The following is an 18,394-nucleotide window of genomic DNA, read 5'->3' as shown; positions in this document are numbered from 1 at the left end:
ACACAAACAAATTTACTATTTCTAGGTATATGGCTCTATCTAAAATCATGTATGTGTATATGTATGTATGCTCAGAAATAGTAATAAATCTGTAATAACATACTTGTTACTTGAAATTGTTCCAAAGGCAATTTCAAAAAAGGAGATCCAAAAATGTTTTGATTAATGGAATCAATAAAATAAAGTACACAAAGGTGACCAATTTGAATATACAAAATTTGATTTTTTTTTTTTTTTTTTTTTTTTTTTTGAGACAGAGTCTTGCTCCATTGCCCAGGCTGGAGTGCAGTGGCACGATCTTGGCTCACGCAACCTCCGCCTCCCGGGTTCAATCAATTCTCCTGCCTCAGCCTCCTGAGTAGCTGGGATTACAGGCGTCTGCCACTACGCCTGGCTAATTTTTTGTATTTTTAGTAGAGATGGGGTTTCGCCACGTTGCCCAGGCTGGTTTCGAACTCCTGGGCTCGGGCAATCCACCCGCCTCAGCCTCCCAAAGTGCTGGGATTACAGGCGTGAGCCACTGCGCCGGCTCATATGTTTGTTTTAAATTTTATAATGTCTCCCTTTTTGACATAAGTGTGGCTGGTGGGCCAGAAATTCAGTAATGTTTGCAATGATATAGTGAAAATGACGTTTTCATGAACTATGGAAGCACTAACACTTGGCACTATCCTTTTGAAAAATAATTGACGATATGCTTTATTCTAGAAAATGTCCATGTCCACACCTTTTGATATTTTATTCCTAAAAACCTATTTTGGAGGATCTACCATAAGGAAACAATCTAAAATATGGGGATAAAGAAGTGGGAGGGAAGAAGGTATCATATACGTAAATTTATATGTGACAGCTTTATTTATATTGAAGAAAAATAGACTAATAATAATAATGCTGCCATTGATTTTATAGTTATTAGGTGCCAAGCACTGTTCACATTCATTACGTGGAATGGAAGCAGTCAAACAGCCTACATCAGGACATATTATCTGTATATGTATGCCACTAAGGAAAAGGCATACAACATAGGGATAAAAATTTTGTATTCATTATAATATTATAGTTACAGAGCATATTGAAATACAGAATGGAATAATAAAACAGAACCATCATTAGAAACAGTGTGTTTAATAAAGACTTCTTATGCAGAGATTTAGGGATAGAATGTTTGAGATTGTCAACTCTCACAGTGATTAAGTTCTATTGATTTAGTATATTTTTTTAGACTCATTTACTTTCTTTGTGTGATCTATTTCCATATTCCTTTCAATAACCTGGGTAAAAGAACAAAGATGAGACTACATGAACTTACTTAACTATGACTTTAAACTGTCTTCAAGAACTTCATATTGTTGGAGATGGACAGTGGTGATAGTTGCACAACAATGTGAATGTACTTAGTATGCCACTGAACTGTACACTAAAATGGTTAAAATGACACATTTTGTCATGTGTCATTTTACCATTTTAAAAGTACTGAAAAAAAGAATTTAAGATTCAGCATCTTAAACAATCTTCTTTTTATATATTTTATTTAAATAAGAAGGGGTCTTAAAATTAAATAAGGGATATTTTTTGCTCATATCTAAGAATTTCAGTGCCTGGCTGCATTCTATATTCCTTACCTGATTTCTCCTCCATTTAATCCACTCAAATTCCAATTAAAATTACACATTCCCTACCATGCCATTTCCAACTATCATATCCTAACTATAATCTGCTGGTAAATAAAAAATAACTGCAGTACAGTAAATATTCCTTAAATCTGAATTTAAATACAAGGCTATATATGATGAATCACTAAGAAAGGGCAAATTAAAGGAGTCTAAAATGGAAAAAAAAAAAAAAAAAGGCACTCTGGAATAAAACAGGAATGAAAGAGGTAGCATCTGAGCTGTATACTAATTTTATAGTACAATTAGATATAATCAGGAACTGAGAAGAACTGTTTTAAGGAAAAAGCTTGAGCAAAGAAATAGGGGAAGAATATTATAAAACACTTATGAAATGGAAAGTTGTACCATTTGGTTCTAGCATAGCAGTTAAAGAGTAGCTAGAGAAAAAAGAAAGACTTCAAGATTTAAGGCCATGAGAAGTCACTGAAGGTTTTTGAGCATGGGAGCAATTAATTACATCAAGGTACTTTCTCTGTGCCTCAGTTTTTTCACTTATATGAGCATTCTTCCTTCTACCTTTCTCCTGGCCCACCCCATAATCTCCATCTGTTGAACCCTATCCAGCCCAGCTCAGGTTCCAACTCCTCCATAAAACCACCACTAATCAACTCCAAACATCATGTCTTTAAATTCAGACACATATTTCTGTCCTCATCTTACAGTCAAACTTTCAGTATTATATTGAAGCTATTCAGTCTTTCCTTTTTGAATAGTCTCTTTTCCTGGCTTCTGTGACAACATACTCTCTTGCTTTTTCTCCCTCCTCCTCTGGCTCCAGGTACACGATGAAATTCCAAGGTTTCCCAGGGCTATCCTAGGTCCTCTTTTCCCACTCTTCTCTCCTAAGCTGATTCTATCCATTCCTCCAGCTTTAAACACCATAAACATACTGATGACTTCAAAAGCCATTTATCTAGGATGACCTCCCATCCCAAGCTCTAGCAGCAGCTAACTGCCTACTTGACATCTCAAAGTTAACATATTTCCATAACCAATTCCTGTTTCTCCAAATTCTGTTCTCTACCAGTTTTCAAGTGACACTACCAACCACTCATTTATAAAGCTAGAATCCTGGGAATCAGATTTACTCCTTTCCTTTTCCTTATCCACCACATTCATCTTGGCATTCTTCTTCTAAATATGTTCCCATCTTTTTCTCTTTTCCACCAAAAATGTTCTTGCCTCCCTAAAATCCATTTACCTAAGCATTTAAAGTGACCTTTTAATGCTAATCAGATTTTGACTTTTCCTGGTTTGAATCCTGCAAAAGTTTACCACTGTATTTAAATTAAATTCCTAGTCCCCTCCAAGGTCTTACATGGTCCTTATGTTCCTTAAATCTGTGATATAAATCTTAGGTAACTAGCTGTAGACAAAGAACTCTTCTGTTTGGCTTGACATTAGAGATTGATGATGCTTGACTAGGCAGTAGATGCCCATCTTTGTGGTAATGACAAAGAACAGGGTTCCCAATGGATATAAGAAATTGAAATCAGAGACTTGATAAACGATAAATTCAAGGCAAGCAAAGTGACGGCAGTATTGCCAAATAGTAGATGATTACAAAAGGAAAAAAAAAACCTAGGACAAAAGAAGTCGAAGATGCTTGAAATTATCAGCAGCAAATGGCAGGCATGACTTTTGATAATGTAATGAACTATTTAAAAATGATATACCAGTTAAGGCATTTGTTGCCCTACATGACCTTCTAAAACAGCAGAAGCAATGATACAAACTTTAGAGTTGACACTTGATAATGTAGTGATACATATGATGATATATTTACCAACTAGCTTTTCTTCATTAATCTCAAAGATCATGAAAGTTTAAACTATGACATTTTAGATAGACCTTAAGTAAACAGAGTTCCTTATCAGGACCTGGCAGGTAAAAGTTTTAAGTGCAATAGAATAATTCTTACTGATTAAAAAAAAGTAAATGAGTTAAAAACTCAAAATATCTGCCTTGACTTACCCAAATGGATCACCAACCACAAGGAATGCAACATCACTGATATCAGCATCCTTTAAAATATTATCTGCTTCTTGTTCCACTTCTTCTCTATCAGCAAGAATCAATTTTCTTCCATAAAACTCTTCCTACAGATACAAGTCCAATATCAAGATAAAGAGACAGCAGGTGACCATTCTAACACACATACACACACACACACTCTTTGTTTGGGAATGGTGCATATCTTGGCAACCACCCAAACACAGATCATTCAGTACAACTCATCAGTAAGCCAGTATTTTATATCATGTTGGAATTAAACTCTGTATTTGGGGCTGTCTTAATATCTCAAAGGAGGCGGACCTCTTAACATCTGAGGCTTTTTGCATTTTAAATTTATTTCTAAATTTGGCTCTAAAGGCCAAGTAGAACACTGTAGGATGAATACGGAATATGTACACATGAGCCCTACTTCAGAAACATGATGTAATACAGAATAAATATATTAAACAATAAGTTTAAACAAACATGGTGGTTTAGCTTTTATTAAATTTTCAATGGTTAAACATATGGCAACTCAGCTAGAAAAAAAAGGCAGCACCAATGAGAAACAATAGAAAATTAGCTGTTTACAGAACCAGTGAACATTCCTACATAAATGCAGAAGATACTAATTTAAAACTATATTCCTTAGTTTCTGCTAAAAAGGCAGAGTTGCAGGAGCAATAACTGAATTCTAAATATGTAGGAAGTTTGCAAATAAACTGCTTTGTGATTTAATTCCCTGCAGCTCAACTCTAGAGAACAAATCCAGTAGAGAGTGAGCTAGTAAGCTAGTAGTCATCTGATAGTGGTTACAGACTATTATGCAAGATCATGAATCCTTTTCTTTTTTTTCATCTCGTCAGCCAGTACAGAATGAAGGATCATGAATCTTAAAACTGATTTCCTGAGAAATAATAAGTAATTCAAATGGAGTAAAACTGGATGCATAGATAAATAATACGGTTTCTTACATACTGAGAACTTTGAGTGAGTTATTAAAAGTTACAAGGATTGCTGTAGTACAACGGTATCTGGTACGCAATAACATCTGTCAAACAAATGAGTACATGAACAAATTATTAAGCAGGGCATGATCCAGCATTGACCATTTTGCTTGAATCCTACCTTCTCTGTAGGTGTTCTGTGAAGTTACACTTTGTATAGCTATTATCTATCCTTAAGAATACAGAGACATAGTACAGTGTAGAGGTCAAGAGTGGTAGACCTCGGCCGAGCGCAGTGGCTCTCACCTATAATCACAGCACTTTGGAGGACGAGGCAGGTGGATCACCTGAGGTCAGGAGTTCGAGACCAGCCTGGCCAACATGGTGAAATCTCATCTCTACTAAAAATACAAAAATTAGCCGGGCACAATGGCACACTACTACTGCGTAATCCCAGCTACTTCTGAGTAATCCCAGCTACTCAGAAGGCTGTGACAGAAGAATTGCTTGAACCCAAGAGGCAGAGGTTGCAGGGGGCCGAGATCACACCACTGCATTCCAGCCTGGGCAACAGAGCGAGACTCCGTCTCAAAATAAAAACAAAAAATAAGAAATAATAATAATAATAAAAAGAGTGGCAGACTTCAACTCAGGACTGCTTTAGTTCATCTCCTGGCTCTATCATTCACTATCTGCATGAACTTGGGCAAGTTTGTTAACTTCTCTATCCCTGCAAAATGAACAGTTATTAGAATAATAATCCTAATCTACATGTAAAGCATTTAAAACAGTGCACAGTAACTGTTCTGTAACTGTTCTATAAATGTCAGTACTTATTACTGTGGAGAAACAGATATTCCAGCACCTTAACAAAGTACACATAATTTACTGTAGGTAAGGCTGGGTCCAGCTTCAGGTCTTGACTCTGTAAGTAATAACTCCAGAAGTTTTGTCTTTGGAAAAAAATACTTTACAAAATAACAGCAGCCAAAATTAACATTTAGCTAGCACTGAAAATTTACAAAGCACTTTCATATACATCATCTCAATAAAACACTACATAACCCTCCAACTGGTAATTGCCACTTGACAAATGAAGAAACTGAAGTTCAGAGAAGTTTGGAAATGTGAACATTGACAATTTCTATTTCTGAACACTTTTGTGTCACATACCATAGTTAAGAACCTATGCTAAGAACTATGCTGAACACCTAAAGTAGGTGTTTTTTACCCCATTTAAAAAAGACACTAAAGTTAAAGGACTTGTTCAAGGTCATATTAACATGTAACAAAGCAAAGATAAAACTATATCCAAACTTTCCTCTATGCCATCCCCTGATATCTCATTCTATCAAACTGCTGTTTTGTTATTTGTCTCTCTTTTCTTGAAGGTGTTAAGTTCCTTTTACTTTTCCTTAATCACTGATTAGAGATGCACATTTCCATCATTTTGAGCTTAGATATTTTGGTTCTATCCTAAGAGTGAAAAAATGAGAAAAAAAAATGTTTTTTAAATCAAAGCTGGCCTTAGGCTGGGTGTGGTTGCTCGTGCCTATACAATCCCAGCACTTTAGGAGGCTGAGGCGGGCAGATCGCTAGAGTCCAGGAACCTGTGACCAGCCCGGGAAATGTGGCAAAACCCTGTCTCTACAAAAAATACCAAAAAGTTAGCTGGGCATGATGGCACCCACCTGTAGTCCCAGCTACTCCAGAGGTTGAGGTGGGAGGATACTTGAGCCCAGGAGGTTGAGGCTGCAGTGAGCCATGATCGTACCATTGCACCCCAGCCTGGGCAACAGAGCAAGACATTTTCTCTCTCTCTCCACGTATATGTTTATATCAAAGTTGGTCTTTACACACAACTTTTATTTAAATGCATGGCCAATTCAAGTAGCAGTTCTTAATTCCTTCTATAAGATTTTTAAGTAATCTGAGGCCTAAAAATTTTAAGTCTATTTTTTGTTTGGAAGACATGACAATTCTAAAAATCTGCTCCCTCCTCCCATAACATATGTATTAATCTTTTGATTTACATTCTACTTAGAGTTTGACAATGAACCTGAAGTTGACCCTTCCCCCAAATTTACTGGGCCCTTATGAGGGCCAACTAAATGTATAATATACTAACAAATACTTTGGTTACTTAGTGTATACTCATGTAAGTGTATACTCATACATTTGTATATATTAAGTCCAGGCTCACTCAATATATACAAGTATATCAGTATAAGCCTTATTGGGAGACAGTCTATTTAAGATAAGATCTCTCTGGATATGATAACAAAAAGGCAATCACCATTCCCTATGGACATACTTCAAAGGGGGAAGCTTTCAGCTTGGTTTTTGAATATATATAACCAACTCATTAAGGCTGTGTGAGCACCTCATTAACACTCAACTCAGAAAGGATTTCTTGACTACCTCATGAAATAAGGGGTTTTGATAACTAGCCCCCAAGAGTATAAAACAGCTTTCCTATTTACTGGAGAAAGCCACAAAATTAGACTTGTAAAATAGGACAAAGCACCCTTTCATTTTCCAAGTCACTTGGTTGGTGTATAATTTCCATTCTTCTGCTCCTCAGATCATTAATGAACAAGGGATGCGTTTCAAAGGGTTTAAACAAGCAGACCTGAAAATTCTGTTCAGCTTAGTGTATGAAAATCAGATGTTAGATAGCTTTCTTCCCAGGAGGCTGGGGAACGCTCAGCACCTACCAAAGCTTCCTGCCCTACAGTCAGGACTGAGGTGTAGGCTTCCAGATACACGCGACTGCAGCGTCTAACAACTTCCAGGCCCTTGACTGTGATGTCCTTGGCATCTCCCAGGCCCAAGCCGATGAGATAAAGCATTTCAAACTTCAGGAGAAGAGAGACTGCAAGACGAAGTGGACAGAAAAACCGTCAGTTACACCGAGGACATCTAAAATCTAGTGATGAACACGAAGATGACAACCAAAGTAGTACAAGAGAAGCGGCAAGTCACAAGGAGGGGTTTGGGAACCTTATGTCACGCTTAAGGACTGAGATAAGAGGTTTTAAATAACTCTACCAGTTTTGCCGCTTGTTACACAAACCTAGGAGCAGCCAATTACCCGCTGAGAGAATCGTAGCTAGTTCCCTGGCCTTTACAAAGTCTTAACTACCACCTTTCCTTAAAAGGAACTGCCAAAGCGCCGGCTCCGTGCAGAGCAAGGGCCCACGCCGCCGGCCTCACCTACGGTGCCGCAAAATACTGGTGCCTTTACTGCACTTTACGACTAGCGGGAGGGGGCCGGGCTAGCGGGCTACTGGGCTGTGGAGACCAGACCCCGGCTCCACTGGTAGAAACACCCCTGCTGCTGGGGCAGGGCGGCGAAAGGTCAGTCGGCCGAGAGGAGTCCGTGGAGCCACCGTTTCATAGCCTCAGGGAAAGGACCGGGCGTGCTTACGAGCCCTCTAACCCATGGCTTAAACACCCGCTTCCTAAGCCTGGGTAAGTGCAGTAGCTCTTCGCCCGAGAGGAGCCACGTGGGAGAGAGTCGGGAGGGAGCCCTGCGCCCTACTCCTCCTCTCCAGAAACTGGGAGGGCTGGAAAGGATCTTCCTGATTTGTCCCCGGATTTGGCCGAGTGCGAAGATTTTAATTCCAGCCTTCTCATCCTCCTGCAGTTCAACTAGGTGTCTTCCTTGTGAAGCGTCAGGTTGGCAAACCCAGCAGTGAGTGTGCTTCTGATTTCCCAACGAGGCAGTGACTCCTCGGGTTTGTCCCCAAGACCTTATGCCTGGAGTGCCCCAAGGATGCTTCAGTCACCCTCAGTGTCAGGAATCCCAGACCTTCCTGTACCTAAAGAAGTGACCTTTAATAGTCCTCCGGGATTTCAGACCTCTCAAGTGTTTCTGCCGGGGGAATTCTTATGAAGCTGATGGTTACATGTAATTAGGAATAAGGAAGATTTGTTTTGACTGAAAATGCTCTTCCCAAGGTGACCTCATCCAAGTTAAAAAAAAAAACAGCTGTCATTGCTTTTCTTAGCAGGCAGTGTTGGTTACTCAGAATTTTCCTGTTGCCTCCCCGACAATGCCCAACTCCGCTTCCTTGAACCTTGGCTTTTTTTCATTCCCAGGTTCCATCCACCTTTTTGCACTTCCTATCTATAAACACTTCATGTCTGGTTTTATCCCCTCTCATTACGTTGATCTATTCCTCACACCACATACACACCCCAAAAAACTCAAAATGGATCATAGATGTAAATGGAAAACCTAAACCTATACCGGAAGAAAACATAGGAGGAAATATTTGTGACCTTATTTAGGCAAATATTTCTTAGACCAAAAGCATGATGAAAAAAAATTGATAAATTGGACTTCAACAAAGTAAAAATTTATGCTCTTCAAAAAACTGTTGAAGCCACATACTGAAAATATTTACAAAGCATGTATCTGGTGAAGGACTTGTATGGAGAATATATAAGGAGCACTCAAAAAGCAATAACAAAACAGCTCGTTGTTTAAAAATGGGCAAAAGATTTGAATAGACACCAAAGACGATACACAAATAACAAATAATTATTTTAAAAGATCTTAAACAAAAAAAGATCCTAAACATCATTAGACATTAGGGAAATAAACATTTAAATCACAATGAGCTACCACAACCCACCTATTAGAATGGCTTAAGTAAAACAAACAAAACCTCACAAAAACTGGCTGTTCACTCAGAATTCCTAGTATCGCTAATATTTTGCAGATTCAAATTTCGGCCTCCTATCCAGACTTCCTCCCTCTTGGCTTCATGTTAACGTTCTGCTGGAAATCTTAACATAGATAACCTGGAGGCATATTCAACACATCCAAGGTTTAATCCATCACCTTCCCTTTCAATTTTGCTTTTCTTTCCATATTATCTACTTGGATGGGGGGGCGGGGGGCGGTGGGTGAGGAGAGTATTGTCATCATCAACAGATTAACCCCAGCCAGACACTTGGGAGTCACCCCCACATCCAGTGTGTCATGTCTGCTTGTGTATCTCAATGGAAACCATACCCTCTATCACCATCTTGATTCTCAGGTCCTCATTTTGTCACTCTTGTAGCTGATAATCATGTCTCCTTCACTCAAGGGGGTCAGAGAGTTATAGTTAATAAACAATCTGAAAATATTACACCCCTTCTAGATCCTTCTGAGGCCAAGAGACAGTCCAGGTTTGTTAACATACCCCACAAGGTCATTCGTGGTGTGGCCACTGCCTACCTTTTTAGCATCATCTCTCTCCACTCCATACCGTGAGCTTTCTCTCCAGCAATACTGAATTGGTTGTAGTTCTCTGCCCACAACATGCTGCTTTGTTCCTCTACGCTGCTGCCTCATCATAGAATATTGTCTCCCATTCTCTCCTGCCTAGATCACTAATACCCATTCTTTAAGACCAAGTTCAGGAAGCCTTCCCAGAGGCCCTCACCCCCCTAAGCTAATTTAGGTCTCTCCTCTTCATTACAGTATTACTCTACATATACTTACTAACCAATTTATGAGATTTTATATTTGTTCATTTGTATTTCTTCTTTACCAAACTATTGATTTAGTTAATTCGGGGACTGCATCTTATTTGTATTCTCATCGTTAAGGTTTAGCACTATCCCTTGCACATAGTACGTATTAAATAAATGTTTGTTGAATAAATCATGATTATCCACTAGTAGCTGAGCTATGTATTTTTCCATCTTTATTAATACAGAGGGTAGTATGTTTTAAATAACTACCAAAAAATCATTAATGGAATATCAAATATAAATATGCCTGTCTCATGCCACTTTAGAACGTCATTTGTATTGAAAGGCTTGCAACACAAAAAACATATAGTTCATATGCATGCTATTGAGTAGGTAAACACATTTTCCAATGTGTTGATCATTTGTGTTTTTTGTTTTCAGATTTAAAAAAATAATGATTTCAGGTAGATTCACAGTGCAAGGACACTGTCAAAAAGGATGATTAAGTAATCTGAAGAAAGTGTGGTTTATCTCCTTTCAGGAAATATATCTATATTGAAAATAAAGTTATTCTGGGTAATCAAGGAAGTGAAACATTGCCTGAAATAACAGTAATAATTTGTTTTTAAGCTTCAAAATGTAGCCAGAGGAACTTAGTTTCACCACATAGCATTCTTAACAAACAAACAAACTTTTCACCTGCTATTATTTCTCAATAAGAGTGTAAATTTTTTGTACTTTTCTGGAGGTAGACAGGTAAAGGGATTACGGTAATCTTTTTTGTTTTTCCTCCTCAGCTCAACAAACAGAAGCTGCAAAAATCTTCCCTATTGGATTTTGCAGAATTCTGTGGGATTTGGACATTTCTCCCTTGCCGTTTAAAACAGGTTTCAAATGTGATTACATTTTCCCCAACAATTTATTGTGAAAAATTTCAAAGATATAGAAAAGTTGAAAAAATGTCACAGTCAGCACCCATATAGCCACCTCCAAGGTTCTAAAGTTGTTAACATTTTGCTGTTTTTGCTTTATCACTTATTTATCCTTTTACCCAGACATCAACCCATCTTATTTGTTGATGCATTTCCAGGGAAGTTGCAGACATCAATACACGTATTACATTTTGCTTGAAACATAAACTCCTCATCTAGGTAATAGATTAACAAAACATACCTAGGCATATAGCTGATTAAATGATATCATTGCTTCACCTAATTTAGGCTGGGTTTTGAAAATTTTGTTGTAAAACGGTTTCAAATTAGTTTTTAACAAATATTGTAGTTTTATAATGATAATGAAAGCAGTTAGAGGACAAATTCTTTTATGTCAGCAAATTTGTAGTCTCATGTCTAGCAGAAGAGAGAGTGATGGTTAAAGAGAAGGGTGATTATAGGACAAAAGAAAAAAAGAAAGGTCTTTAGCCTTTTTTGGCTTCAAGAATAACATGGATAGATTAGACCTGAAGAGTTTTCTACTTTGTATTCTTGCTTTCAGGTCAGATGATGCCAAGTCATCCCTGAGGGTGAACGTTTATGCTTTTACTGAAGGATCTTTAAGATGTTTTTATAACCTTTGCTAGTAACTCATTTTTACTGGCAAATTCTTCCTTATATTTGAGACCTACAGTCAGTAGTCATAAAATGTGAGAGAGATGCAGATAGTCATAAGAAATTAATACTGATGGCTTTTCCATTTCATTGTCATAGACACATCATATGCTACTTTTATTTTGAAGTAATAACATAGTTGAGTCACTGCATTAACTTACGGACAAATTATAATTACCTTACATTTAAGAGAAGTCATCCTTCAATTGTCCTGTTTAAGCAGTTTGTCTATTGAAAAGAAGACATCAGGGTGACTGACTAAACTTATCTGACCTTACTGTGAATGACCTTACTGCAGTAAGGTCAGAATAAACTTATCTGACCTTACTGCTGGCGTTTTAACTTACATGTTCCCAGAAATTGCCTTTGTTAGAGGAAATCTTGGTTAATATTTGTAGAGCTCAGACTCTTAATTGATTGATAGTCATTATTTTCTAACAATTCACAAATAAGTGATAATTAAAGATAACACTGCTTTAGGATAAGGACCTGTATTTACTATGGTTAAAAGATTTGAAGTTACTTTATTGTACACTTGTTTACTTAGAGAAAAAGTCACCTTTTATAAACCCAGTGATTTTAAGTACTCATCCATACATTATATGTTAATCACGTGATGTAAAAATGCATAAATAATAAACAAATCTAGAGCTATTTTCTGTGTAAAATGTGGAAATTTTTATTGTCATTCATCCTAGCTTAATAGATTGAATCAGTAACAATATGGACTGTCATAAAGAAGTCACCTAGAGCCCTGCGTTTTTGTGTAAAGTAGCTCCCAGAATGTTCCCTTAAGTGCCTGTGTGTATGTGCATGTATGTGTAAACTTTCTGTTTGTTTCTAACCCATTTTTGTGTATGGCAGGTCCTTCCTCCAAAGTCTGTTGCTAAAAAGGTAGAATCAGGGATACATAGTTCACTCTTTTTGCACTTAAAAAAACTACAGGCCAGGCGCGGTGGCTCAGGCCTGTAATCCCAGCACTTTGGGAGGCTGAGGCGGGCGGATCACGAGGTCAGGAGATCCAGACCATCCTGGCTCACATGGTGAAATCCCGTCTCTACTAAAAATACAAAAAATTAGCCAGGCATGGTGGCGGACACCTGTAGTCCCAGCTACTCGGGAGGCTGAGGCAGGAGAATGGTGTGAACCTGGGAGGTGGAGCTTGCAGTGAGCCAAGATCGCGCCACTGCACTCCAGCCTGGGCAACAAAGTGAGACTCCGTCTCAAATAAAAAACAAAAACAAAAACCTACAGTGTCCCTTTAAGTTTTTTTAGGGAAACATAGCTAAACTAGCCAAGATTTGGTGGGAGAAGGGGAGTGGTTTCCCTTTCATTCAAAAGCCAAAATTCATAAAACTGAACTACCAGGCTGTATATTAGCCACACACACATACCCTCACGGTCTATGCCACTCCCCTAGTTCTCCAGCCTCACCTCCTCATCTCCGTACCCCTGGCCCCTACAGATAGCTGTGTGGCTCTGGCTCCACTTCCTTGAAGTCATTGTTCAGAATTCACTTCCTCAGTGAGGGCTATCTTATGTAAACTACAACCAACATTTCTAATCACTTTATCTGCTTATTTGCCCCTGTAGCATTGCTCACTTTCTAACACAACTGTATAATTTACTTATTTATTAGATGTTTTTTGTCCATGTCCTATTAGAGTATAAGCACCACAAAGGCAGGATTTTTTTGTCTATGTTATGCTCTAATGTGAAACAAACAGCTAGAACAGTTTTTGATGCTCAGCAAATATATATTGAATGAATGAGTATACATCTACACATGGTAATAAGTTATCAATAAATTTCTTGAGGAGAAGAACTGAGCAGAGGGGATTTTTTATGGTTGAGAACTCACATTTTGGTGTCATTCAGACCGTGTTTTAGTCTAGGCCTTTCACTCGGTAGTGTATTCCTTGCATTCCCTTTTTGAACCTCAGTTACTTCTTCTATAAAATAGGGATAATAGTAACATCTTTCATGGGATTATTGTGAGGATAAATGAAAAAATACATATAAAGGGCTTAGCATACTTTCAGACAACTAATAAAAACTCAGAAAACATTGACAAATATTGATATAGAGTTTGAAATTAATTTTAGAATTATCTACAGTGTCTGTCAGATTATAATATGAAAGTCAAGTCCACCTAGATTGGTTCTTATTCTTTTCCCCATTCACAACATTTCTATGAATCATTTACATAATTCAGTAATTATTGACCAATCCACTAAATAGTTTACTGATTGACAAAAGTCATCTTAAGCAAACATTATTATTTTAATATTATACTCTGAGGTATTCTTTCTGAGAGAAACTCTTCATTTCAATTATTCTGTCATTGAGTTCAACACTATAGACTTCATTGGCACCAAAGAAATGTTGTCTGGCAATTTGTTAAAACTTAAAGTAGAACTTAAAGGAAATGGAGCCAAATGTGGTGGTTTACAGCTGTATAATCCTAGCACTTTCAGAGTCTGAGGAGGGAGAATCACTTGAGCCTAGGAGTTTGAGACCGGCCTGGCCAACATACCAAGATTTTGTCTCTACTAAAAATAAAAATAAAAAAGTTAGCTGGGCATGGTGACATGTACCTGTAGTCCCAGCTGCTCAGGAGGCTGAGGCAGGAGGATTGCTTGAGCCCAGGAATTTGAGGCTGCAATGAGCTATGATCACATCACCACACTCTAACCTGGGTGACAGAGTGAAACCCCATCTCAAAAAAAGAAAGCAAATGGACTTTGCTTCTTAGTAGTTCAGTAAACAAAATCTGCTAGTGAGCAGAGAAAATGCTCATTTGGGAACTGAATTCTTTTTTAAAAAAAGCTTTTTAGATGCCCAACAACAATAAAAAGAATCATTGTGTTGTGTGATACATTCATATAATACAATGCTATACAGCAATCAAGAAGAATGAATTACTGCTACATGAAACAACCTGGATGAATCTCAGAGAAATGGGATATAGCTTACATAAAGCAAAGTCCACCAAATTTTAAGTATACAATTTTTATGTATGTGTGTAACCATGTATCCATCATTCTGATAAAGATATGGAACATTTCTGGCATCCCAGAAAGTTCCCTTTTGTCCTCTCCCAGTAAATGCCACCCCCTCCCCCGCCACCTCTCCAAGGTAACCGAACCACTATTTGACTGTAAGTTAGTTTTGGCTATTCTTATACACGGAATCATATAAAATGTACCCTTTCGCATCTGGCTTCCTTGGCTCTGCTTTACTCGTCCATGTTCTGTGTAGTAGTAGTTCATTCTTTGCTGAATAGAATTCTGTTATATGAATGTACTACTATTTATCTTCTTTATTTTTGATGGATGTTTCAGTTTGGGGCCAATATGAATAAATCTGCTATGAACATTGTTGTATCTGTCTTTTGTTAGACATTTAAGTATTCATTTCTGTTGGGTTATATTACCTAGAAATTGGAATTGCTGGGTTATAGGATATATGTTTTCACTTTAACAGGTTGTGCTAAACAGTTTTCCAAAGTGTTTGTACAATTTACATTCCCACCAGCAATGGATGCAAGTTCCAGTTGCTCAGTTGCTCTGTATCCTTGCCAACACTTGGTATTGTGAGTCCTTTTAATTTTAGTGGGTGTGTAGTGATATATCATTGTGGCTTTAATTTGCAGCTCTGTTGTGGTTAATGGTGTCAATTGCCTCATATGTAATTTTTTTCAGTTATTTTAAATTTTCAGTTATTTAATTTTTCAGTTATTTTCTTTATTCTTCAATATGAATAAAATCAATATTACTTTTTGTATTGGATGAAAGTGCTTTTAAAGTCAGTATTAATTAAAACCTCTTCAAAGTCAATTTATTTATTTTTGAAGACAAAAATATTTCTTTCTTCCACCACAGTGATATTTAAATGCAGAATCTATACTTGTAGTTGAGTAAATCCATTTGTGAATAAGATACTTCCTTTAAACGGGCCTTAATAGATTCACTAATAAATATGTGTGAAATATGTTTTAATGTATCGAAAGCACTTAGTGCCTGAAACATAGTAAGTGCTAAAGTTATTTTAAAATAATTAAAATATACTTTAAAAAAATATATATGTATGTTTTGCCTGGAGAGAACACCTGTTGTCAGGACACCCACTTCTCATTCTGCCTCTGCTGTCAGTAACTATGTGGGTTTGGACCATTTTTTGCTATCAGTAACATGAATGCTTTTAGTTAGATGATTTCTAAGTCACATTGTAGGATTCAGTAGCTTCCTTTTGGGTTAGAATGGAAAAAACGCTAGACCGGTAATCAGTCAGTGTAAGTTATTTACACTTGTGGACCTTTGCTTTGTTTCATGACTCAAAACCCAATAAGAAGTATCTTTCCCCTCCTCCTCCTTTTCTACCCTTCCTCCTTTATAGATTTCTATATAAAACTGCAAGCAATACAGTAATTCCTTAAACCTGGAAATTAGCATAACCAATATAAATTTTTTTTTAAAAATGTAATTACTAAATTTTTTACACTAATAAACTGTAGACCTTGAGTTATTCTTCACATAACTGTACTTCACCATAAGTACAGTGATTTTTTTCATAACTAGAAACTTTTTCAACCAAAATTAAACCGATATCTATATCAAGTAGCAGAATTTTCACAGATTTAATTTTCTCAGAGTGATTTTTGTTTGCATTTCTAAATCCTAGGTAGTCATAGAATATGATTCACCCTAATCTTATTTCCTTACATTTTGCTTTGTGTTATTAGGGTCTTTTGCTTGTTTTGCAGTAATATTTTCTATTGTATACTTTGAGTAGCATTGATTTTTTTTCTTCAGCAATTTTTACATCTTACTATCAGAGCTCATTACATTTTCTGATAAAGGCTTATTGAGATTCAGACTCGAACTCATATAGGTTCTATTTTAATCTTATCTTTGCTTCTAGCTATTGCCTCTCTTCTGGTGTTTGTTAAATAAAACTTGATGAAATCCTATCGTATCAAAATATTAGTAGTAGTATTAGTGGTATCAAAAATATTGTTTTCTCCATGCATACCAATTGCAGAAGCAGTGAATAGTGTGGTTAAAAGCCTGGATTTTAATGTCATGGGCTTTAGAGTCAAACTACAGGATTTGAATTTTGGCTTCTCTTACTAGCAATGTGACCTTAGGAAAGTTCTTGAACCCTTAGTTATATTGCCTGTAAAATACATATAATAAAGGCACTTATAGGACCATCATGATGATTAAATGAAGTAATACTACATATAAACAGTGTCTTTGAACAGTGTTTTTGCACTTTGTAAGTGTTCAATAAGTGTTAGCGATCATTATAAATATTATTACCTTTAGGGTTTTGTGAAGATTAAACGTGCTAAGTAAACTGTGTATCTAAAGGCCTGCAATATAGTGCACAATTAACATTAGCTAGTATTACTACCAAAAGTATTCTCTAGCTAGCTGGTTTTACAGAATTTCTGTGTGTTCTAGGTAAAATTGCAGTTTAGGACCATCATCCATCCCCCTTGACACCAAACAAAAAGTGAATTTGTAATTAGAATATTTAGTACTAAGAAAACATGGACATCCAGGCTAAAGCTCAAAGCTTTTAAAAATTGTAATGTAGCTGCAATGTTATTTGCAAATGAAAGGAAACAGAAAGTGGTATTAGTAATTTTAAAGATAAATTTTTTCTTGAATAAGGTGTGATGTTTAGTTCCTAATTATTTTGTCCTGTGACCGATTAAACCCATCAGTAGGTTGAAGGTGTTCAGGGCATTGTGATCTGAGACTGATGCCAGTCATTTTCTTAGACAAGAGAAGCTATAAGAAATCCTATGTGGAAATTACTTAGTATCACACTAATTTTGATATTTGCATCACTTAGATATTATTCACTTTCCTGTTATCTGTGCTCCTGCCTGGCCTCCCTGCCATCTCAGTAACAGAGTTCCTTGCCTTCTTCCTAGTCATCAGGACCTGCATCTCTGCCTTGTTATTTCAAGAGGTTGAACCTTGCTACTGATTTCATTCTTCTGAGAGACTTAAATTCTTGCCTTGGCCCCATCTACCCATGATTGGGTTCCCTTTTACAAAGCTAGGCTCCCACAAAGGTAGACACTCACCTATCTGAATTTGCCAGGGTCATTGAGCACTTCTGAACAGGTGTAGGCACAGCTTCAAGAGGTACCGTTCACATAGGTGACATACAGCTGCCCAGCTGTACACGGTGGCTTAGTGGCCAGTTGCCTATTTCTCGAACTATGGTTGATCACCTGCTGTGTTCCTGCTTGGTGGTCTTCATTAGACAGCTCAGGCTGAGATTCTTGCCCCGGTGTTTGTGGTCTTCAGTTTTTTTAATTATGTGATCTCCCTGCTTTTATCTTGCTTCTGGTTAATTTATCTCAAATTTCATGGCCATCCATTGCTCAGTGTGTTGCCTCTACCTGGAATACTTCCCTACTTTATCTCATAGGAATTATCCTTAAAATTCTAGTTCAGAAACCTCTCATCTATAGTGTTTTCCCACCTCACATAACTGCAAATTTTTTTCTTATTTTGATTTTCTTTAATAGTCTATTGCTATTATATGTTTTTCTTAAGAGTATAGATTTTAAGGGCAAGGCCAATGTTTTATCTTTATATTCTCTGTAACTCCTGTACGGTGTTCTGCTCATAATAGATGTTAAATGAGTATTCGTAGTACGTCTTGATGAAAGTGC

At 37.1% G+C, this 18,394-nt stretch overlaps 1 protein-coding gene and 1 long non-coding RNA gene across 6 annotated transcripts in view; one reads left to right on the top strand and one right to left on the bottom strand.

Annotated features, from left to right (window-relative positions):
* The window catches only part of DPH5 (diphthamide biosynthesis 5), a 36,064-nt gene extending 27,887 nt beyond the window's left edge, over positions 1–8,177 (bottom strand). Inside the window, exons 1-3 of one of the 5 annotated variants that reach the window (XM_063652536.1) lie at positions 7,832–8,177; positions 7,333–7,490; positions 3,648–3,772 (exon numbers count right to left, since the gene is read on the bottom strand). In XM_063652536.1, the coding sequence (XP_063508606.1) occupies positions 3,648–3,772; positions 7,333–7,467 (260 nt within the window). In that variant the 5' untranslated portion in view covers positions 7,468–7,490; positions 7,832–8,177. Of the gene's footprint in view, positions 1–3,647; positions 3,773–7,332; positions 7,491–7,666 lie in introns of all 5 variants that reach the window. The other 4 variants (XM_054475578.2, XM_054475562.2, XM_054475551.1 and 1 more) reach the window with 4 other exon arrangements.
* On the top strand, positions 7,884–10,296 carry LOC134738274 (uncharacterized). Its single transcript, XR_010123933.1, has 2 exons — positions 7,884–8,089; positions 8,265–10,296. It is a non-coding gene; the product is annotated as an uncharacterized LOC134738274 (long non-coding RNA).
* The last annotated feature ends 8,098 nt before the right edge of the window (positions 10,297–18,394 follow it).

The sequence above is a fragment of the Pongo pygmaeus genome, chromosome 1 (assembly GCF_028885625.2).
Source record: "Pongo pygmaeus isolate AG05252 chromosome 1, NHGRI_mPonPyg2-v2.0_pri, whole genome shotgun sequence".
Classification (NCBI taxonomy): Eukaryota; Metazoa; Chordata; class Mammalia; order Primates; family Hominidae; genus Pongo; species Pongo pygmaeus.
The sequence above is the reverse complement of the archived record's forward strand: the minus strand, read 5'-3'. Positions and strand labels throughout refer to the sequence as shown.